The sequence below is a fragment of the Heloderma suspectum genome, chromosome 14 (assembly GCF_057233095.1).
Source record: "Heloderma suspectum isolate Gila_16-S chromosome 14, 16-S_ref, whole genome shotgun sequence".
Taxonomy (NCBI): Eukaryota; Metazoa; Chordata; class Lepidosauria; order Squamata; family Helodermatidae; genus Heloderma; species Heloderma suspectum.
Genome location: NC_139471.1, coordinates 1631251 through 1655825, shown reverse-complemented (window position 1 = coordinate 1655825; position 24575 = coordinate 1631251). Strand labels below are relative to the sequence as shown.

The window sequence follows — 24575 nt, the reverse complement described above, 5'->3', positions numbered from 1 at the left end:
GTTCAATTCATCCCAAAGTCAGAGTATTTTTTTAAGTTCACGTGAAAAACTAAAATCTAAAAAATCTAAAAGCGTGTCTGTGTGCACTTCTCCCAGTGCATGCCTTTTGCATGCATAATACTCAGTCTTTTTTTTTTTTTTTTGCAAAGGATTTCCATAACATAAGGCATTTTTAACATAGTTTTCACTCAGATATGCCTAACTGTGCACATTTCCCTAATATACACAGGCGTCAGAGGGCATTTTTTTATTGGAGAACTCCATTGCAAAATCTAGCTCAGCCCAAAATTTGAAGGATAAGTGAAGATCCACATATTGGTTCGAAAGTGCAAAATTTGGTAAGTTCCCTAATCAGAGGTGAGGCAAAAAGTCAGGCTGAGGAAGTGGGAAATGGGGAGACTCTGTCTTGAATCCTTTGTGGGTGTCTTTCCTTCCAGCATCAAGCTGTGTGTTGCCCTGGATGAGAAGCATTTTGCAAACTGTATAAGGGTTTTCTATAAGACAAAAAGGAAACTGCAAAGTGCCCCTGAGGGTTTCTTTATGATCAATGATAATGACAGCCGAGGAAATTGAGCTTTACTCTCAGACTTCCAACTGGGGTTTAGTGCAGCTAAATAAAAAAAAAAATGAGCAAAAAGAAACTGACTGCTAAAAGTAAATGTTCTTGAGCTGAACATTGCAGATTGCAACCTCCCCTGCCCCTTGATGGAGGAGAGGTGGTTCAGGTGTCCCCTTCATCAGGTCATTAGGGGGTGCCAGAGAGACGGGTTCATATAAATCACTTTCACACTGCTAAAGATGGGGCAAAACAGAGGCCTTTTGTTGATCTGACACAGAGTGAGGTGGGAGTTCTCTCTGCAGTGACTGGCCTGCAATGGTGTATTCACACATGCAAATGATCACTTGATATAGTCATCAAGGAAGGAACAGGCATGTGTGAACCAGGCCTCAGCATTCATATAACCCTTTATACAATTCCACCATCTCACTATAGAAAATAAGATCAGGTTTCTTTATGGCAGGGATGCAAGACCTCACACACGTGGGCCAAATCCATCCTGCTCAAGTTCCACAGGTGGCCACACACCTTTCCCCTGGCTCCACCCCCTTTCCTCCAAACACCAATCTTTCAGTGGTTTCCCAGCTTTTGTGCAGTTTTTCCCCATTCTAAAAGGTTGAAATGCCTCTCCCAAGGCTGAGTTACTGGCAGGAAGAGCTTCAAGCTAAAATATTCTGGTATTTGGGGGGTATTCGGTCCCACCCCTTTGCCTTTGGTGCCCATTTTGCCTTCAGCCCTGCCCAGCACTGGAATGAAGCCCCTGAGAGCTTCTCTGAAATTGATTTTGGCCCTCGGGCTGAAAGAGGTTCAACACCCCTGCTCTATAGGTATTCTGGTTTGTTATTGGAGAACCACTTACACTATGCACACACACACAACATAAAAAATGGAGGTTTCAAAGAACATGTGGATTTTTTCTGTATATGTTGTATGGCTTCCTCCAGCCACAACACAGATGCAAAGCAAGGGCCAGGGCTCTTACCGGTTCGATGATTGCTGGCTCCCCCTTCTGTCCCTTTTCACCTCGTGGCCCACCAATCTGCATCAGACAAGGAAAACGCAAGTAAGAACCGACTGACAAAGAGTACCACTCAGCTTCATTTCATTTGCTGAACTGCTTGCCACTGATGGGCATGGGCTGTCCGCTGAATGTGACTTAAGTAAAATATCCCATTTGTCCAATGAGACATTGCCATCTCCTTAATTAAAAAGGGCATTTGATGTCTACAACTCAAAAATTCCAACATCTGCCTGGATCCATTTTTAAAGATTGGCATTACATTGGCTGTTTTCCAGGCCTCTGATACAGAGGCTGATCTTAGGGTCAAGCAGGGATGTACAGATTTTGTTAAATCAATTCTATCTGTGTATATCAAGCATTCTGGCATCCGCTCATTGATAGAATCAGATGTTTCTCAATTTCCCAAACTTGTGTTCGTGTTGGAAAGTGCACACTTGTGCAAATGTGTACTTGCAAAAATCTCCCAAAATGTATATTTCATGCTTTAGTCTATGCGGGAAAATGCACATTTTCAGTCGGTCTTTTTCCGTATTTTTGTACAACTAAATTTGCGTACAATTCCAGAAAGTTAAAAAAAAAACCCAGTCCACAAGTCTATGCAACTCAGGAAAAGCCAGTCTGTCAAGGAATCCATAGGGCAAATTCACAAAAATCTAATCTCATTTGAATCCATTGCAGATTTATCCAATACCCTTAGGGACAATTTATTTATATCAGTTCAAAGATCAGGATTTTCACATTTGAGTTCTTTACAAACTCTTGGATAGTTAGCACCTGGACCTAGTGATTTTTTTCTTTTCAATTTGTCAGTGAGGTCTAGAACTTCATCTCTGGTCACCACCATTTGCCTCATTTCCTCAGACTGTCCTCCTGCAAAGGTCAGCTCAGGCAAAGGGTAGCTGCCTTATGTCTTCTGCAGTGAAGACCGATGGACATAATTCATTCAGCTTCTCCTTGCTAGCATTCCTTTAACGATGTTGCCATGCAAAAGGCCAACTGGCTTCTTGGCCAGTTTCCTGCTTCTGATGCATTTAAATAATGTTTTATAGTTGGTCTTAATGATATTAGTGATATGTGCTAATTTGATGCACTTTGTATTGTTGTTGTTTATTCGGTCAGTCACTTCCGACTCTTCGTGACTTCATGGACCAGCCCATGCGAGAGCTTCCTGTCGGCCGCCGCCACCCCCAGTTCCCCCAAGGTCGAGTCCGTCACCTCCAGAATATCATCCATCCATCTTGCCCTTGATCGGCCCCTCTTCCTTTTGCCTTCCACTTTCCCTAGCATCAGCATCTTCCCCAGGGTATCCTGTCTTCTCATTATGTGGCCAAAGTACTTCAGTTCTGCCAAAGTACTTTCAGTTTTGCACCTTGTGTTACCTGATCACATTTCCTTCCTGCAACTTTACATCCTCCACCCCCCGACCCTCCTTGTGTATGGGCAAGACTTTCTTTTTCTGAAGGAAGCCTTCTTATCTCTAAAAGATTCCTTGACCCTGCTTGTTCACCATGCTGGCAACCCCTGGGACATGGTTCCACCTTTCCTGACCTGTGGCAAACATCCCAGCTGAGCTTCTGTCATTGTGGTTTTGAGCAATCCTCAAACATTTGGAGAGATTTAACCCACTTGACTCCCCCTTTCAACTTCCTTTTCACCAGTTCCATTTTTTTTTATAGAAGTTCTTTCTTTCGAAGTCAATTGTGATTGTGTCAGACATCCTTGGCAATTTTTCACTTAAATATACATTAAATTTGATAGCACTGTGGTCATTAGGGATGGCACAGGCACCCGGTTGGGGCTCAGTGCCCAGGAAGAAATTGCCAGCTTGGCCCCCCAAACACCAGTCCGCGGACCCCAGAACCTGCCCAGCTTGGTGCATGCTGAGCTGGGCAAGCACGGGGGTGTCCACTCCCTCAACAAATGCCATTTGCCACTCAAATGGCTGCTCGTTTTTTTCCGTAAGTATCCCATCTATGCAAATGGGACCCTTAAAAGGGCAATGTCTGCAGCATTACAGGCATAAATGCCCGTAATGTTGCGGACATTGCCTGCACACCACTGCCAAGCATGCGAACCACCCAGCAGCTTGCCCCGCACCACTCACCTGTGTCGGGCAAGTGCTGGGGGGTTGGCGAACTCTGTGAGGGCAGGTGCAGAGTTAGGGTCCATACATCTGTAGAGTTAGGGTCCATACATCTGCTACCAGTTGGTTCAACAACACTCACAAGGATAAATCCAGTGTTACCTCCACTCTGGTCAGTTCCATGACCAACTGTTCTAGATTAATCTCTTTGTTATAACTGGACATATGTTGTCATCCAGTCTATGAGAGGGTAATTGATGCCACCCATTACTACAACGTTTTCTCTGTCTGATGCCTCTCCAATTTTGTTCTCCTTCTCAAGGTAGCCCTGATCCTTACAGAACGGGTGGGCAAGTCAAAGATAACCCCCTTCTGCTTGAGTTCCACCAAATCGTGTCGCTCCAGATGATTTAGCCTAGAACTCCCATAATCACTTGCCATTGGCAATAGGGATGGCGGAGAATTCTGTCACAGACTCCAGTGAGGCCGGATTCTTTAGAATCCAGCCCCCCGGAGTCCGTGGCAGAATAGAACAATCCCACCCACCACCCCACGAAACCTCCCCAGGACAGAACCTACCTTTTGTTGGCCGTCCACGGGTGCGAATGGCGGCCCCAGTCTGCGGCCGCCATTTCCCTCGCTACGTTAGCCATGATAGGCTACATAAGTATTTACGTAGCCTATCACAACAAAGACCAGGGACACAAATACCATCAGCTACGCCATTTGCGTCCCTGCTCTTTTCGTGGTAGGCTATGTAAATATATACATAACCTATTGCGGCTAATGCAGGGACGCAAATGGCGGCCGCTACGGCAGCTGCCATTTGTGGCCGCAGCCCAGCAGCAGACGGAGGTCTGGCTGCGGGCGGCCCCAGCTGGCGGCTCTGTGGACTCGCCGTGGAGCGGAGCCGGCCGGGGAGGATTCCAGGGGGAGGGATGGATTGCCTCCCCTCCACTGCGGATCCCCGGAAGGGAGCCAGGTAAGTGATCCGCCCACCCCTAATTGGCAATGCTGGCTAGAATTTAGAGATGCACGGATAGTTCTGTCATAGGAGCCTGTCTCCGTAACCCCCCAAATGGGTTCAGCACCTTGGATAGCTCCTTTAGAGTTCTGTCTGGTTCTGACTGAAACCCAGAATGGATTCACAGCCCCACTGAAATAGGAACAGGCCCCACTGACTGAGGTTGAGAGACCAATTCTTTCCTTACCCCTTCGTAAATGGTGTCCTGGTTAGCAGGCATTCCAGGCCCAATATCCGGAGAGTCTGTTCTGTCGTAGTAGCCACCATCGTAATATCCGTCTCCATAATCTGTGACGGTGAAGTCTTTATCAGGGTCTTCTCCACCTTCACTCACCCCTTCGACAGTCTAAGCCAAAAAGAAGGGACCACATGAAGCAAGAGTGGAGAACATCAGGCGCATGGGCCAAATCTGGCCCAGCTGGCGTGTCAATCTAGCCCTCCAGGTTTCTCCAGGTGGCCACAGTCCCTTCCTTTGGCTACATCCCTTTTCTCCCAACCAATGTGGCAGTTTCCCAGCTTTTGTGCATGCGCGCACACACACACACACACACACACCCCTTCTAAAAGGATGAAATGCCTCTCCTAAGGCTTAATTAATGACAGAAAGATTAAGCTAAAACGTGCTGGCATTTTTGGCATGTTTGCCCTGTCCCTTTTGCATTTGGTCCTGCCCCCTTTTGCCTTAAGCCCCACCCATCACTGGGATGTGGCCTCTGAAATAGAATTCATCCCATGACCTGAGAGAAGTTCAGCACTCAAGCTATAAGACATTCAATCTTTCCTCCAATGTCAAAGGCTTTCACATGTGGAAAGGACCCCAGGGGACCTTTCCACAACCATTCATATGTGATAGAACCTTTGCAAGTTGCAGAACATTCTGGGAAGCACTCTGGGTCAGGGGTCAAAGTCCAGATGGTGCCCCTTGGGAATCACTGTTGCCCCATGTGAACTGAGAGCACTATCTAGAACCCACCCCATGCTCTCCAGCAGCTGTCTGCTTCAGTGGGAACCTGGCAGCGGAGGGTCAGCTCTCTTCAAGGAAGTGCAGATGGAAGGGGATGGTGCATTTTTCAGGGGGATCTTGCCACTAAATTATTCATAGAAGACCTAGTTGTGGGTAGCAGAACAACTTCCTCCCTGTGGTCTACTGAGCGTCATCCTTCAACACAAGCTTTGGTTGGGAATGGGGATGTAGCTCAGTAGTCGAGCCCCTGCTTTGCATGCAGAAGTTCCCAGCTTCAACCCCCAGCATCTCCAGGTAACGCCGGAAAAGCCTGGTATTCCAAGTCAAAATAAATATATCACAGCACATGCAAAGGGAATTACATCAGTTTCATTGTAGGTGATAACCGTGCTGGTGGGAACTTCCGCCTCAACGCCACCTTCTGGAAGCTTGTCCAAACCGTCAATATCCTCGTAGAGATCCTCATAGGGGAGCGGGGTGTAGTACTCATCGGGCAGGGTTCCATAGTTATATTCCTCCACCAGCAGGTCTTCCACCTTTTCTTCCTCCTCCTTGGTCTCCTCTTGAGTGCTCTCCACAACTGGTGGGGCTGGTGTGGATGGAGGGGCAGCATTCTGTTTCCAAGGAGGAGGGGAGAGTGTAACATGCACTCAGAGCAACTTGCTACCTGCCTCGCCCCCACCCCAGTGTGCCCACAAGCAGGGATATCTGTTGCTGAGAAATCTGTTCTGTGGAAGCCTGACTTATTTCCACAGTTCTGATCCTGCAAGTGGGGGTTGGACTGTGCCAGATTTTTTTTTTCAGACTATGGGAAAATTTTGCACAAAAGGCAGCCTTGCGCAAATTCCATTTTATCCAGTGTGGTGTAGTGGCAAGAGTGTTGGACTAGGAGCTGGGAGATCCGGGTTCTAGTCCCCACTCGGCCATGGAAGCTCACTGGGTGACTTTGGGCCAGTCACAGACTCTCAGCCCAACCCACCTCACAGGGTTGTTGTTGTGAGGATAAAATGGAGAGGAGGAGGATAATGTAAGCCGCCTTGGGTTCCTTGCAAGAGGAAAATAGGCGGGGTATAAATGCAATAAATAAATAAATAAATAAATAAATAATTATCCGCTCCATACATTTAATCCAGCAGAGTCGTATTCCGTATGCTGCAGAAGTGGAATTGACACCGATATCTACAAGACAGGAATATGCCTCTGTGCCTTTTCTGCAAATGAGAATTTGCTTGAGGCTGCCTTTTGCACAAATTCCCGCTATTTTTAAAACTGGAAATTTGCAAATTGGCTCAATCTGCTACAGAATGAGCCATCACCAGCAGAGGGAAACCGAATGAAATTCGGGGATCCAAGCTGGGGAAAATCCGTCAGGCTCCACCCCTCATACAGAATCATCCAACATCCCTACCCACAAGGACCACTTTCTCCCACCTCTATGAAAGTCAACAGCAGCAACAACAACAGCAATAATCATCCAAATATCCACACATCTGGATTGTGGCCAGTGTGTAAATCAGGGGTAGGGAATCGGGAGGGGCAAACGAGTGATGGTCAAGATCACTAGGATTCCCAAAATGTCTTGTGCCTGTCTTGTGCCTGATTCCTGTTGGCCTTTGCAATTTCTGCTTGCTCTGCAGAAATGGAAAACATGGGCAAGTCAAGCAATGATTGAATGGGGAATTTGCACAGATCTCCCCAAATTTGCACAAATTTCCTAACATGTGCAAAAATTCTTCCATCAGCTGAAGTGGGGCTGGTTCAGTGTATTGAGGAAATTTGCAAAAATCGAACTGAGACTAGAGAATGAGACAAACATGAGCACGCATTTGACGATGTGCGAATATTTTCGGCAGACGCTGGCTCACCCTCTTGTTTGGAGCTTCAGACAGGGCATGCTTGCACGTCTTGCAAGCAAAAATGAGATGCTCATACATTTCTACTGGGGACCCTTGGTGGGAGGTCCCCTTCCAGCCCACCAGCTTCCCTGCCTTATCTCCAGCCATCCATCAGAGATAAAGTGGTTTCCCTGGCCCCCTGCCCATGATGCATTATGGTTTTAAGCCGATCTGCAGCAGGGTTGGGAGGCATGTTGGGGTTCACCCATCTAACAGTGACAGACCATATTAGCATCTCGCAATTCCTTACCGCAGTGGTTTCTGTGATTTCCCTGGCTGCTTCTTCATTATCCACAGGTTGGGTGGTAGGTGGTACTACTTTGCCTGTATCATCAGGGTCCTCGTAATAGGGGTATTCATAGTAGTACGTTTCTCCTTCTACTTCCAGGTTCCCATCAACATCAGTGTACTGCAAAACGAACACAACAGCTGAAACTCCCATGAGAAGGTTGGCATTTAACTGGAATTAGCAGACTGTTCCATGGTGACCACACTCGTACAACATTCTGTACAAGAGTGCATCCAGTCCCCCTAAAAGGTGGTCATCTGGCATTTTATTTCATTTGCAGAAATTTAGGGTTGGGGGGGTTGTTAAAGGCATTTCTTTTCTCTCACTGCCCGCTCCTTCAACCCACCTCATTTATTATAAACCCCCTTCCCAATACTGTCTGCTCATATTTCTGGAGGAGCACAAACCACTTTAACACAAGAGGGAAACCTTCTGAAAATTAGCACTTTTAGGGTGCAGTCCTATGGGGATAGGCAGCCGCCTCTGAACTCAGAGGCAACCACCCATCCAATGCAGGGCAGGAGAAGCACAGAGGGGATTGTTCCCTCCATGCTTCTCCTGCCCTGCATTTGTGGCTGGGCAGTCGATTTTGGCTGTCTAGCCGCAGGACGGTGGAGCAGGGGAGTAGGCTGCCGGACGACACATAGGATGGCCGCTCCGTGCTCCTCTTCTGAGCATGAAGCACGGGGCTGTTCCACACTGCCTGTGAGGCAGCACAGAAGGGGTGGGGGGGAGGTCAGTTCTCCGGGAGTCGACCTTGGAGCGAGGACTCTGAGGTCGGTTCCCAGAAAACCAGATATCCTACAGCCGTTTAGCTGCTGACTAGCGGCTATAGGGTTGCTTCCTTATTGGGTATTGTGGTAGTTATTGATTTTTTATTGGTAACCTCCTGGTCTTATTGATTTTGATTGTATAAGGGATGGGTGAACAAGGAATGTTCACGATCCATCACCCAGATTCTCTGAACATCAGTCTGAAGCTCATTTCCTGCATTCATGTGTGCTCTTTTTTTATTTTGCTTGAAAGGGGAAAGTCCACATTTTAAGTGGGGAAAATGTGCATTTTTAAAAGCACAGCAAAAATGCACACTCCCCCCACCCCATAGAGTAAAAAATGAAAATGCACATTGTAAGAAATTCACATTTTTAAAAAATGCACATAAACATACACACACACATTTTCTTTGAGTGTGAATGCACGTTCAGAATTTGTGAACATTTTCAGAGAACATGTTCTCCAGGTCGTGTTCGTATTCACTTTGCTTGGTTTTTATTTTGTACACTGCCTTAAGCGTGTTCCACCCTTAAAGGCACTCTAAAACAAATTAATAAACAGAATAACATTTAAAAATCAACTAATCAGGCAGGGTTCTCAAACATGCATAGGTTTCTAAGTGGACCTGACAGAATGTGGTTAGAAAGAAATCATTTTCAGGAGCCCACACACCTGGGAACGTTGAGGGCGGCAGGATTTTCATGAGCACTCCTCCCCTTACAGGATTTTAGCCAGACTGTACTGAGGCTATGAATTCCATGGGTATTGAAACAGACACATACTGTCATAGCAGGCATGTCTCTCTGTGTTTACGTACCGCGTGCGTGCGCATAGCGTCCCCTTAAGACTATATTCATGCATACCTGCATCCTCACACTAGTGAAATTGTTTTTGAAGTTTTCAGATTGTTTTTAAAGTTTTCAAATTGTTTGTAATTTATATATATTTTAAAATATTTTTAATTGTTGTAATTGAAAGTCACCTTGATGGAGATATTCAGGCCGAAAGGTGACTCGTACTTTTATAAAACAAACAAACAAACAAATAAATAACAAAGTCCTTTGAAGCTATATGGTTGAGTGGAGCATGTCTTTTGGATTGCCCTCCCCCCCTTCACCCTCGCAGGCTGGGCTCTGCCTAGCATGGGGTGGTACTTCTCCCCCTAGCCTCTCGTCCAGTTTTCTGCACTGTTCCATGTGTGGCCGTTGCACCGCCCTTCCCACTTACATATTCATCCGGGTTCGGATCCTGGGACTGCGGTGCATCTGGGACAGCCGTGTCACAATCCGGGCTGTAGTGCTCGCAGTAATCGTAGGCTGCTCGGTGGTCGGCTACCATGAGGAGCTGCTGGATGTCACCCTGGGGGAAAAGGCAAAACACAGCGGGGGCTCAAGGGTAGAACACAAGGCACTGGGCAGCCTCCCCTACACCTGGAATGAAGTAGCAACAGCCCTCAAGGCTGCAATGGAAGATCCTGCTGGGTGGCTGCAGAGACTGGACGCTCTTGAACCTCAGGCCTGGGGGCCAGATCCAGCCCTCGTGGAGGCCAAGCCTGGCCCTCGGGGGTTCCCCACATTGGGGCTGCCCTAGGCTAGCTGCCAGCAACAGGTGTCCCAGCGAACCATGCAAACGGCGCCCCACCCCTAAGGGCAGATCCAGGCCACGTTTCTTGGTAAACTAGGAAACGCTTGCCCCCATTTTCCGTTTAATGGCTTTAAAGAGTATTTATTTAAACAGAGTTATAATTATTCATTTTTTCTGCCTGATCATCCGTCCAACCAGTGTTTCTGAGACCAGATAAAACAGAGACATGATTTTTTATTTGTATTTGTACTTTTTTGTCATTTGTATTTTTCCCTTGAATTCGGCACCCCACTTAGCTTGGTGCCCTACGCGACCCCCTAGTTCACCTGTATGGACAGGCCACCGCTGCCCAGTCGCCCATGCACCCTTCTCCACATCGCCAGGCGGTCCCATTCTTCCCCACACTGATTGTGTTATGTCTTCCCACCTCTCGCCCATCCTTCCTTAGTACCCTTCCCCTGTTCACGCCCAGACCTGGCTTGAGCGAGGTGACAGCTTTGTTGCCCTTGCATTGTGCATCTTGTTGTATGTTCATGTAAAGCAACTGCTCAAACCCCGTGTTTCACCCTGTTCCATAAGCAAAGGGAGGGGAAGTGGCTGCAGTTGCAAGTTGGGGGATGCTCTGGGCTCAGCCTGTTGTCCTGAGATTTGGGGTGTGGGCTAATGGCGCCCCTTGGAGGGTTCTCCAGAATAAGTTCCTGCCTCTTGGGCAACTCTCTGCCTGCTATCCTTTGCTTACAGAGAACTTCACTCTCTCCTCCGTAACAGGCCTGACAGCCGTTTATTTCATTACATTACTATACCACCGATAGCTGAAGCTCTCTAGGCCTTACACTGAGTAGGTAAGCCAGTCTTTAGACACCATTCTATTTCTTTTTAAGAAGTGCAGAATTTTGCATCCCTGCTAGTATGTTAACTGGCTCATTTTCTCCCTCCCTCCCTCCCTCCCTCCCTCCCTTTCTTTCTTTCTTTCTTTCCAGGCTAAGTTCAATTTGGAGTTAATATGGTACTAAAAGGGTTAAATAATTGTTAATTTTGTTAACAAAAGACTATTAAAGAGGACCAAATTAACACTGGGATCCAAGATGAAACCTCAGGAAACCCTTTGCTATTCTTTGGCTGGCTGTCAAGAATCCACTTTAGCCCTGGCTGGACCCAAAGATGTGTAAACTGACTTTTCGCTTTCTTCCCCTCCCCTTGCCAATGCCCAAACACATGCAAATAGCGGGAGAAAACATCTGGAGAGAGTCACGGCCTCGGCCTGCCGATTGAAGGTGTAGCAGTGGCTGCTTTAGAGTGGGGCAAAATAACAGCCCATCAAGCCTTTGTGCTTTGGAACTGGTGGCTTTTGTTCAGCTAAATGAAGGAGCGGTGTAGCGGAACCAGGGTGCACAGGGCTGACGTACCAACACTTCTTCATTTGCCGGGGCACTGACGTCACCCCCTTCAGAGGTCCATGTCCCCCCTGAGCTTAGCTGCAATCATCTCAGTAGCTCAAAGTTACATATGTTATTCCCTGCTGTAATGCAAAGTATTTTGTGGTAGCTTGGTCTTGATGAGTGGTTACGACTAAGGATGACAGAGAAATCCCCCACAAAATCAAACGAGTTCCGATTTCTATGAATCAGACCTGCGGTTTCTGCAGTGGACCAGCTTTTCCTGAGTTGCATGGATTCCGCTGACTTGTAGACTGGATTGTTTTTTGTTTTTGTTTTACTTTCCAGAATTTTACACAAATTTAGTCATAGAAAAATAACTCTTTAAAAAAAAAACAGCCAAAGATGGGCACGCAGAACGAAAGGCCCATCATTCTGTTCCCACAGACGGAGCAGATTTTGCAAAATACAGAGATGAGAGAGAGAGAGAGAGAGAGAGAGAGAGAGAGAGAGAGATGGACCAACCCAATGCCCTGCATTTGGGGGCTCTCCTTGGGGGTGTGACTCTAGAGACTGTCATGAGGAGTACCTGCCCTTCAAAATTTGCTGCCATACCACTGACCTTAGATAACTTTAAGCAGCATTGACACAGATCATGCTGGAGTTCTTGTCTGTCCCATCACCCTGTCAGACAGGAAGTCTCTTCTAGGGATGTACGAAACACTTACTTGGTTTCGTCCAGGGACATCCGCAGTGGGAGGGGGCACTCCATCCCTCCCCCCCAAAATTCTGGCCGGGGGGGAAGCGCTCCGTCCCTCCCCCCCGAAATTCTGGCCAGGGGGGGAGGCGCTCCATCCCTCCACCCCCGAATCCTGGCCGGCCGGGCCCGCAAATGGCAGCGGCCGTAGCCGCCGCCATTTGTGTCCCTGCAGTCAGCCGTGATAGGCTATGTAAATGTTTACGTAGCCTATCACGGCTGAGTAAAAACAAACACCGCGCGTACGTAAATGGTGGCGCCCATGGGCGCCGCCATTTGCGTTCCTTATTTTGGCACGTCTTGTCTATGTAAACATTTACATAGTCTACAGCGAAAATAAGGGGAACGCAAATAGCGTAGACGCTACGCTATTTGCGTTCCCCTTATTTTCGCTGTAGTCTACGTAAATGTTTACGTGGACTAGACGTGCCAAAATAAGGAACGCAAATGCGTACGCACGGGTTTTGTTTTTGTTTTTGTTTTTACTCAGCCGTGATAGGCTACGTAAACATTTACGTAGCCTATCATGGTATTTTTTTAAAATCTAGCCGTGATAGGCTAAGTAAATCTTTACGTAGCCTATCACATTTTTGTTGTTGTTGCTGTTGTTTTACTGGAAATGGCGGCGGTGGCAGCCGGTCGGAAGACTGGCCGCCGCCGCCGCACCGCCGCTGCACCGCCGACGGAGCCGCCACCGCCAGGAGGATTCGCCCAAGGTAAGTCCCGACCTGGGAGTGGCGGGGGGGTGGCAGAACGTTTCGCCAACAACTTCAGGGGGCCGAATGCGCTGACATTCGGCCTCCCCGAGATTCGTGGTGAAATTCTCTGACAACCCTAGTCCCTATGATAGCCCATGATAGGCTATGTAAATATTTATGTAGCCTATCACGGCTAAAGCAGGGACGCAAATGGTGTCCCCTACGCCATTTGCGTCCCCATTTTATCTGTGATAGGCTATGTAAATATTTACGTAGCCTATGATGGATAAAAAAGGAACACAAATGGCATCCCCTATGCCATTTGCATCCCTGCTTTAGCCGAGATAGGCTACAAAAATGTTTACGTAGCCTATCACGGATAAAACGGGAACGCAAATGGCATAGGGGACACCATTTATGTGTCCCCTGCTGGAGCTGCAGCCAGGTAGGCTCTGTTTCGCGGGGCTTTCACGGGGTGGTGGGGCAGGTTGCTCCATTCCGCCACAGATTCTGTGGGGGGCAAATTCACTGGAATTCGGCCCCTCTGGGATCCATGGCGGAATTCTCTAACATCTCTAGTCTCTTCACTCCAGGCTACTGAAGGGTCTGGTCCCTTGATCCAAGTCCAATTTAAACTGCCCTTTATCATAGTCCCTATGAGCTTCGCACCTTCCGGACTAAACATGGACTCAGCCGCAACAGTCTGCAAGCTCAGAAATGTACAGATAGGGATGTTGCGGATGCCCAACTGCATCCCAGAATCCGCCGCCCTCGCCCGCAACCCCCAGACCACGCCCGCTGAGCCTCTGCCCTCGCTCGCACTTTCCTGGACTCCCCCCGACCCATCCGGCAAGCGCCCACCATTTTGCTGCCTTTTTTTATTTACAGAAAAAAGGGAGTTTAAAAATGCGCATATTTAAATACGTGCAGCTTGGGGCCAGGAAAGTTTAATATGCACAATATTAGAGGCATAACGCAGGGAGAAGGAACTTTGAGGGCTCAAAGAGCTGGTGGGTGGGTGTTGGGGGGCCCTGGATCTGGGTGGCTGAGCCGTGAATTCTTCGCTGGCTTAGATTTCAACCCAAGGGAAAGAAGAAGTTGGGGATCTTGGAGTGCTCACCTCTTCTTCAGGGTGAGCATTACGAGCCCCTAAAGCTTGCAGCCAGGCCTGGGCCTGGGGAGATTCATCGGCATCTCTAGTTACAAGGGGAAATACAAGGATGTGCTCAGGGTCACCATGGGGGTGAAGCCTAAAACTGTTTCCCACACCTGGTGGCATCCGGCATTACAGACCAACCCTGTTTTTAATCTTCATAGCCTCAGCCTACATTCTGCTTCTTTATCATGCTAGAGAATGACAGATTGTGAGATAAGTGTGTGTGTGTGTGTGTGTGTGAGAGAGAGAGAGAGAGAGAGAGAGAGAGAGAGAGAGATGACTTGCAAAGTTGGCAGCCAGGTTTCCTGTCCAAAGAGAGTCCTTTCCAAATTTCAACCCGACCAGACAGCACTGGGGCTTAACCTATTGCTCTGTATTTAGCTGCTCAGCTTTGCAGAGGTCCTAATCTTTGGCTCTGGGGTGAAAAGGTTAATTCAAGTTGCTTCCCGGATGCTGGCTATAGATAACCCACTTGAAGGGCTAATCCACACATATCAGGAAGAAGGACCTTCCCTTCTTTCCTGTTTGCTTTTGCTGTTTTCTTTTGTCCCTTGCGTGAAGGAATAAAATGGACTTCTATTTCCCGACACACAGAGTTGTTCAATTCTGTGCAAAAGCAATAGATCGGCAAGGAACTTCTAATGAGCAGCCCAGGCAGCTGGCTGTGGACAGTTTTTGCATTTACCGCCATGTGCCTGAACGAGCCGAGTGCTGTTCTGCAGCACCAGGTGGAATTCAGAGGGTGACTAGATCCAGCTGCCCAGCGCCCATTGGAGCACTGCCGCCACTGCGAGAGGACACGTCCGCCCCCACCTCAAACCTAGAGTTGATCCTCAACCAGGGAGTCACTACGTTGCCATTAAAGGCAGTTGCTGTGTACAGCGGATCAGAACAGTTTATTTCTATTTAGTCATCAGACGGTCACAAATCGAACATTTGACCAAAGATAGCACTACAAAGACAACATTTTCACAGAAGGCTAACACAAACACAGATGATATAGAATCCATGGAACATTGTGGATCTCGCCTTAAAATAAGGACAGGGGACACAAACCTGTATAAAATCATATAAAGTCACTCCTGAATCTCCCTGACAGGATGCAGCATTCTCCTTCATGCCCCCACCCAGCGCTAATGATGGTACATAAAGAATGTGCCTTTAGATATCTCTCTTACACACAAAGCAGATGGATTACAGCCTCCTGGAGAGACCTCCCCAAATACCTCCCTAAAATTGACCGAGATATTGTTCACTTGGCAGATTGTATAATATATAATAATATGCACCAGCTCTTCCACCTGTTTTAAGCTACAAGGGCAGGTATGCTTAGAATATGACCTGCAAGGCGAGTGCCAAGGGTTGACAGGGTGGGGCACCTGCTGAAGGCCCACCCCCCAGCAGGGACTCCCTGACAAGAGCCCCCTGGAGTTGCTCCTCCTCCTCTTCCAGACATTCATGTCCAGGCCCCAATGGAAGCTCCACCAACCACCCAGAACCTGCATACGTTGTATCACAATATTTGCCTTTTCTTAGAGATCTACCGTAGTTCCAGCTCCAATCACTCCAAGATGACTCAGCACGGAGACGGAGACACATCACTCACCCAAACAGAACCAACACACAAGACCTCGACCTTGACAAAGTGGGATTGGCAAGACTGTGACAAATGTGTACACGCTAACTCATCCTTGCCAGCCAAGTCTTAAAATACCCAGATTCCGTGCCAGTTCCCTAGCAATAAACCAGGCAATTGCTTTAGCACATTCCTGTGACAGGTTTAGTGACTCCAGTATGCCTCCTAAAATGCATTCCCTCAGCTCTCTCATTCTAGTCTGCAGACACCAAAGTAGGGATGTATGAGTATTTTGTTTCAGTTTGAAAAACACCCAGACTTGCCCCATTTGCAACCTTGAATGTGAATAAGAGCATTTAAAAAAAATGTTTGCACGTTCCCGGACTTAGGGATGTGCAACCCACCTCCGTCTGGGATCGGCAGGCACCCACTGAAGCACTGCCCCCACTCAAGCCCCCCCCGACCCACACTCGAGCCCCCATGAGCTCAGCAAGCCACCCACAGTCACCCCGCGTCCCATCTGCAAGTGCCTGCCATTTTGCAGAGGGCTTTTAAAAAGCCCATTCTCAGTCACTGGGCCAAAAAATGTAGGGTGTTGAATGAGCAAAGAATAATGCATTATTTAGGCAGTGGAACAGGGATTGCATATGTCTCCAGGACCGGTGTCAACGGTCGACATGGAGGGCACCTGCTGAGGACTAACACCCCAGCGGGGGCCCACTGACCAGAGCCCCTGGACGTGCTCCTCCTCTCCCCCATGGCAGCCTGCTTGTTCGCCTGCCTCTCGCTCCGGCCAGGCAGCGGCGGTGGAGAGAAGCAGCAGCAGCAGATGCCGTGGCCGCCTGGCTTCCCGGCTCTCCGCCTGCCGAGCAAGCAAGTGGAGGCAAGGAGGAGCAGCAGCAGCTGGCGACCACGCCGATGAGAAGGGGACTCGCTGTGGGAGGGGGACCGTCGCGCGTGTGCAGTGAAGGAGGCCAGAGCTGGCATCAAACTCAGGTATGGTCAGGGACCTGCTGTGGTGCCTGCCGAGCCCCCAGCAGGGGCCCGCTGGCCAGAGCCCCCTGGAGCTGCACCCCCGCTTCACCCTGGCAGCCTGCTCATTCAGCTGCCTCTTGCTCTCGCCCCGACGACACAGGTGGGGAGGATGAGGAGGAGGAGGAGGAGGAGATGCTGCGGCCTCCTGGCTCCCTGCCAATCATGGCAGCAATGAGAAGAAAGAGGAGGAGAAGGCAGACCACTGAGGGTGGCGGGTGTCCATCGCATCTTGCCCAAGGACGCTCATATCTCTGGAGCACCCTCTTTTCTTTCTTTTTTAAAGAAATATGTAGTTACCAACTTCTGCTCCGTAACTAAAGCTCCTGTTTCACTTTTCTTCTTAGGTTGCATTCTTCGGCCCTAAGAGGGGGATGCCTCCTTGCACTACATCTGCAATTTCACTGCTCTCTTCTCTCACTTGATATGGAGCTGTATATTCTGGGATGGAGCTCCAGAGCCCTTGCTGATTGGAAGCAGATGGGGCTGAGCAGCGCATCCAAAAACCACCATGGCTTTTATTAAGCAGTGGGAGTTCTCTTTCAGATTTCACCACATTCTAGTCAATATTTTCTCCCTCAGTTGGCAGCTTTAACATGAGGTAGCTGTATATGGAAAAAGCACTGTTAGTGTTATTATTGGAGGGGGGGGATAGCAAGCTGTTTATTTATAGATCTGCTGGGGCAGCAAAGTGGTGAGTATGGAGGTCTCCAAGAACAGATGGAACAGAACAACTGAATAATTGAGAGGTTATAACCGCTTCAGAGAGAAACAGGAGATAGCAATCCTTTGGCTCTTGCTCAAAAAAACAGGATCACTTAAAAAAAAAAAAAAAAGCAAGCACTTGCAATGATCAATATGAATGATGATTTGGGATATGATCCAGCAGGAAGTTCCCTGGCACAGGCCCCATGGAAACACATGCAGACAGCTACCTGGGCATCCATGTCTAGATTGCAGCTAGTTTGTCCATGCTACCTGCTCAGAAATGTAGGCTCCAGTCACACGCTTCGCATGCTGGGGTTAAAAAAGCAGCTGCAGGGGCGGCATCAAGGTAGACATGGCCAGGCCCTCACCCCAGCAGGGGCCCACTGACAGGCACCCTGTGGAGTTGCTCCTCCTCTCCCCCATTGCAACCTGTGCGTTCCCAGCCTCTCGCTCTGGCCCAGGCAACGGTGGGGGGGGAGCAGGAGACGCCATGGCCACCTTGCGCCCTGGCTCTCTGCTGGCCAAGCAAGCAAGTGGTGGCAATGGTGAGGAAGAGGAGCAAATTGCAGCTGGTGGCCATGGGGATGAGAAGGTGGGCTCATTGAGGGAGGGGGCCCACAGAGGGTGTCTTGCCCAAAGGCCCTCTAAAACCAGGAGCTGGCACTGGATGGCAGAGACCCGCCCACACAACAGGACTAGCTTGAATGGGTGCAAGTTATGGGATGGTAGATTATGGTTTGACTTTAGAAAAATATTTTGATGACAAGAGCAGTTTGACAATGGAACCAGTGACTGTAGGGTGAGCAGCCTCTCTGTGGCTGGGACATCTTGAAGCAGAACCTGAACAGTCCGTCTGCTTGCGATGCTCTGCCTCTGGGTGTCCTGCATCAAGGAAGGAGACTGAACTAGATGGGCTGATTCTGTGCAGCACACAGAAGTCCTGCTCTGGTGAAAAGGCAAGAGCAGACTGCCTGACTCCTAATAGTTATACCCAGACCTGGCCAATCAAGAGGCTGCATACTACCTACCAATCACAATGGGTGTTGTCACACACTGCTATTCCCTTCTCTGCCTGAAGACGGCGCTGGGGCCCAAATTGCATACAGTTTCAGGTCGCTCACTAGACTGGGTCCCAGCCTCAGACTATGAGGTTGTTGGCTACAACCCTGGAGTTTCTGGAAGAGGAAAGAAATCCCCTCCCCCTTACACACCTGCACTGCAGATCAATAGATTATAGAGCAGCCAACTAACCCACGAATGTGCAGCACAGAATCACAGGGCCTGTCCAAGAACCCCTGTCTGGGGTCTCACTCCAGCCTTTGGGGGGTCCCCAAATGACCTCAACCTCTTCCCTACCTTCAAAGGTGGTTCTTGCTTCCTCTCCCCAATCATTTGGTGTTTCCCAGCTTTTGCACAGTTCCCCCCCCCGCCCCCCCATTGATAAAAGGTTGGAATGTCTCTCCTAAGACTGTCTTACTGAAAGCAAGAGCTTTGAACTAAATTGTGCCAGGATTTTTGGTATTTGGCAGCCCCTTTGCCTTTGGCCCCACCACCACTGGAATGTGGACCCTGAGAGCTTCTCCAAAACAAAATTTAGCCCTTGGGCTGAGAAATGTTTGACACCCCAGAATTATATTTCATTCCATTACTATACAGCCCAATAGCCAAAGCTCTCCGGGTGGTTCCCAGATACAGCATTGCCACCTTTCTTTCGGGCCCTAGTCCTGTGCCAGTTAGGTTGTCCATCCCCATTTTAAAACAAATTTGGAGGTTCCTCTTCAGGCAAAACATCTAAGGAATCTCAAGAGAAGCAAAGAGAATTCTACATATTCCTGCCTGGAATGCATGAAAAATGTGAAGGTGGCTTGCCAGTCAAGCTGTACGATGGGGGTTTTGGCTGTCCTCTCAGGAGTCTGGGGCTGGTGAAAAAAGTCACCACACACATGAGCAAACAAAAACATGCAATAAAATATACTGCTCTCACTCTCATGTACACACGCGCGCGTGCACGCACACACGAACAGAAGAAGAGATCAGACCAAAGTCCATCTAGTCCAGCATTCTGTTCACACAGTGGCCAACCAGCTGTCGACCAGGAACCCACAAGCAGAGCACCCTCCCATCTATGTACTTCTACTGGTGTGTACATAGGCTCACTGCCTCTGGTCCTGGAGCGAGCACATAGCCATCAGGACTAGTAGCCATTGATAGCCTTCTCCTCCAGGAATTTGTCCAGCCCCCTTTTAAAGCCATCCAAATTGGTGGCCATCACTACATCCTGTGGTAGTGAGTTCCTTAGTTTAACTCTGTGCTGTGTGAAGAAGCCCTTCCTTTGATCTGTCCTGAATCTCCCACCAATCAGCGTCATAGGATGACCCCATTGGGTTCTAGTATTTTGAGAGAGGGAGAAAAATGTCTCCCTCTCCACATTCTCCACACTGCTTATATATATAAGCAGAAGACAAACCAATAAACCAAAAAGATAATTCAGCCAAACAAACAAAAACAAATAAAAAGCAGAATCCTAAGTGTGTGTATTCTTACTCAGATGCAGGCAACTTAAATGCCTAGGCATCATTAAAAACCACTTGGCAGTGATCCTACACATGCTTACCTGGCAGTAAGTCCCACTGAACTTAATTGAACTTTCTTATGAGTAGACATTGAAATGAATGTATTGAGCATCTTTGTCTTATTTCTGAATTCCTTTTGGGCTGCCAGAATTCTGTTCCTGCTACATGAACAAGTGACAGAAAGGATGGCACTGAAGGTGGTTCTTGCAAAGTGGCAGAAATTGAAATCTTAACTAAGAACAGCTCTTCTTGGGTTAACTTGGCTGTTCCATCCCTACATTTGGCCCCAGCAAGGATGTGAAAAATTAAAAGGCTGGGGAAAACAGAAACCAAAACAGACAGACCATCCTAACATTTTCCAGCCTGCAAAAGTGGATTGGTTTCAGTTTTGTAGCCAACTTTTTTCTCCCAAGCTATCTTCCTTCTGCAATGTCTCAGTCTTCTGCCCATTCATCCATTATTTTCCTCTCTCCTGTTATTTATGCACAAACCTACCTTGCAAGTACAAAGAATTTGTTTTAAGCATCTCTTCCAAGCCTGTGAAAACTATAGTCTCCCTTTGTAAAACAGATTTGGCTACTGACCAGAAGCCCACAAAAGAAAACCAGGGGAATCCTCAAAGACCGTGGGGGGGAGAGGGAGAGGGAGGGGGGGGAGAGAGAGAGACTGACCCTGATCTGTTGGAAAGGGATATATGATGCATCTATTGGCTTCTGGCCCAGGTTTAGAGAGCTGAGAAGGGGGAATCATAAATGCATTTTTGTCTGTTCTTTGGCTGCATGTTAGGCCACAGGATGAATTGTTTTGAACCCCCCTTTTCATCTGTTCTAGATCTTAAGCCTGGGTACTCAACATGATGTGCAGAATGCTCTGCACCATTCCAGCTGAACACTGAGGTGGAGTTCAAATCCCTTTCCAACCATTCATTGTATGGCTTCAGTCAGAAGTGGAATTAGGAGCAGGGGAAATGTGGCAGGATTCCCAGCCAACCCAAACCCAGGGGGACTTCTTCTGAGGAGGACTGTTTTGATTCCACCTCAGCACATCTCACTCTTGCAGGAGGCATGGGGAAACCTGAGAAGTCCTGTTGCAGATTCAGGAATGCCTCACCTGAGGTCCCTTTGACTCCAGCCCTGCTGGAGTTCCTGCCTCTCCTCCTGTGCCTCTCCAGAGCACCGGTGGCAACAGATCAGAGGTAGGACACCGAGAGTCATGATCAAAGTGCTCACCTGGCTGCCAGAAGACACTTCTATCCAGATTTATTCAGGAGGAGAGGTCTACTCAGGAGGAGGAGGACCCAGCTGTGGCCAACAAAGCAGCAGACTCAGCTGCAACTGTGCAATTGGGGTCAGCAAGTGCATCTTGGTCTTTCTCCCAGATCCTTGCTGGATTGACAGCTCTCACTGAGCTCAGGTAAGAAGAGAGATGCAATGCCAAGCTCCTTTATTTCCATTGCTATTATTCACCATCCCTTTTACTTAAGTGTCCCTGCATGCTGGTACCACTTGTTCAGGGGACTTATCCTTAGATATGGGTAAGCAGGTTTGCAATGCAGCTTCAAATGTTTGTGCATCATGTGTGCATTATCTGCTAGGATCCCAAATCATGTTTCCCAGTCAAGGGCACTGTCAAAACCCCTTCCTGAACATCCAGCCCTTATGCCCAACTGACATTGACTCTAATGACATGAAACTAAATGAAGATTAAGTTAGGAGGGAAACATTTTTCTTCCTCTCTAGTAATACTAGATCCCAACAGCTTCATCCCATGAAGAACACTGGGTGAATCAAGAGAGATGAGGGATTTCTTCACATAGTGCACAGTTAAACTATGGAATTCACTTCCACAAGACATAGTGATGGCCACCAATTTGGATGGCTTTAAAAGGGGATTGGACACATTCATGGAGGAGAAGGCTATCAACGGCTACTAGTCCTGATGGCTCGATGCCACCTCCAGTATCAGAGGCAGTGTGCCTATGTACACCAGTTGCTAGGGTACATGGATGGGAAGGTGCTGTTGCACTCATGTCCTGCTTGTGGGTTTCCCTTGGGCAGTTGGTTGGCCACTGTGTGAACAGAATGCTGGACTAGATGGACTCTTGGCCTGATCCAGCAGGGCTCTTTTTTATGTTCTTAAATATGTCTATCTGAATTTGCTCACATTCGCCCCTTGCCTCTGGCATCCCTCTGGCATGCTGACATTTCCACTATAAGCTCCCTGGGGAACAGACCTGCCATTTCCTTCTCTCTCTCTCTCTCTCTCTCTCTCTCTCTCTCTCTCTCTCTCACACACACACACACACACACACACACACAATCTTACTTGTCATTTTTGCTAAATTGAGAGCACTATCTAAATCAGGGTGCCTACAGTGAGCAAGAATTTCCTCCAGGTAACCAGTCAGGGATCCTTGTAAACTGTAAGCTAGCTAGGCAGAAATCCTATTCACACTTTCTTGGGAGTAAGGCCCATTGAACGTAGGGGCACTTAATCTGAGTAAACATGCGTAGGATTGCACTGTTAGTCCCTTTTCCTTGCTGTCATGCGTCTTGGTATGCCAGGGCCCCACAAATTACTTACACAGGTAATGAAAGAAAAAGAAAAGAGAAACAATGTTATGGCCATTTTTGTAAGGCTGGCACGAAGAGGAAAACGTTGCAGTCATAAATTGTAATAAGTACCAGGTGGAACTTCGAGTCAGCACAACAGAAACCATCTCGGTTCAACCGCATGCCTTAATTCCCTGCCCGCCACCACAGTTTTCTCATTCCCACACTGCACCCCGTGGCTGCCAACGGAAATGCTCCAGTTGCCATGCACATCGCTCATGGGCTGCCAACTGGAGCTGGGAACTGCAAGGGCCGGCTCTAGGGTGCTGTTGCTGGCGTCTCCGGGCCGGCTGCCCATCACGGAGGGAACCGGCCATCTGAATCAGCAGACTTGATCCAAGCCAGGCTTCTGTTGCGAAGGAAATCGCTGAGTTTTTGCTGGAGACCCAGCTGCCTGGAGGGACTGTGAAAACTCCCTCGTCAGCCGAATTTCGGGGGCTCTGGTCTGCCAAGGATTTGACTGGCCTTGGGTTTCATCTTCGCGGCCTAGCAGGAGTTTAAGCAGCCTGCCCTGTGCTTGGGGGTTTGCTTTCCTCATTCAGTTCAATATTATGTTTCCTTCTTCAGCAGAACCCTCGTTATGTTGTCGGGTCCTGGTTTAGGCATGTAATCCAGACATTCAAATTTTCCCCCAGCAAAGCAGCTTCAGCAAAACTGGCCTCCTTCTAGGCATTTAATTTTTCCAAGTCTTACAGTGTTTTACAAATGGAAGGCAGAGAGAGACAGCCATGAGACGCACTGACATCCCAACGGGCTGTGCGAGGGGAGGCGAACGGGGGGAGCAGGGGCATTCCACCAGGGCCACTGGAAGATTTGTGTCTTTCCCCCTCTTCCTTCCCCGTTCCTTTCTCCTTGTGTATTGTGTCTTTTTAGATTGCAAGCCTGTGAGCAGGGGCTGTGTTGAGGAGCCGGAAAAAAAATGCTTTAATAAAATGAACAAAGAACAAGTTTTAAGTCTTAAAATGAAGGAAACACCCCCTCCCAGCTGTAGAACTTAGGGTGTTACCCAATGGAGTTGACGCCCAGACAAAAAAGGTCCTTTTTCAAGCACCACACAATTACTTTATGGCAGCCTTCACCACAGCAGGGTGTGTGTGTGTGTGCGTGTGTGTGTGTGTTAGAGATTAGCAGTAGCTTAGATGACTTTAAAAATAATCGTGGTGAAAGACAGATCTATCAATGGTTGTTATTAGCCAGGCCTGCAACAGCCACCAGTCCACATGAGACCTCGGTGTTCTATAATGGTGCATGCAACAAAAATGCCAAATATAGGTATATAGGTCTCCAAACTGAACTTATACTAGGAAATTATTCCCTGTGTTACAATGTAAATATGAACTTTGCTACAACAAGATGGCAACCAACTTGGATGGCTTTAAAAGGCAATTGGACCAATTCATGGAGGAGAAGGCTATCAGTGGCTTCTAGTCCTGATGGCTACGTGCTACCTCCAGTAGCAGAGGCTGTGTGCCTATGAATGAACACCAGCTGCTGGGGAAGATGGGCGGCAGGGTGCTGTTGCACTCATGTCCTACTTGTGAGCGAGCCACAGGCATCTTGTTGACCACTGTGAGAACAGAATGCTGGACTAGATGGACCCTTGTTCTCATCCAGCTGGGCTCTCATGGCCTTATGACAAATCCGTCTATTTCAGGTTCGTTTCACTTTCACATGTATATACCTGTCCCACCGCTATATCAATTTGCAAACTTTAAAAAGAAAAACATTAAATCTGCACAAAATGTTGCATATAAATACATATTTGAATACTATTTTAAAATGCATTTTATTTCAAAATGCACACATCTAAAAATATTTTACAGGCTTAGGATTGCAGCCTAAAGTAGCAAGTGAAGAGATACCAGCCTTAGCAATGAATTCTGAACTTAATAGT

The 24575-nt window shown here is 48.2% G+C and overlaps 1 protein-coding gene across 1 annotated transcript in view; it reads right to left on the bottom strand.

Moving 5' to 3' along the window:
* The window catches only part of COL5A1 (collagen type V alpha 1 chain), a 253839-nt gene that overhangs the window by 146977 nt on the left and 82287 nt on the right, over positions 1–24575 (bottom strand). Inside the window, exons 5-9 of the mRNA XM_084821216.1 lie at positions 9837–9968; positions 7797–7955; positions 6014–6265; positions 4875–5033; positions 1542–1598 (exon numbers count right to left, since the gene is read on the bottom strand). Of these exons, the coding sequence (XP_084677342.1) occupies positions 1542–1598; positions 4875–5033; positions 6014–6265; positions 7797–7955; positions 9837–9968 (759 nt within the window). The remainder of the gene's footprint in view (positions 1–1541; positions 1599–4874; positions 5034–6013; positions 6266–7796; positions 7956–9836; positions 9969–24575) is intronic.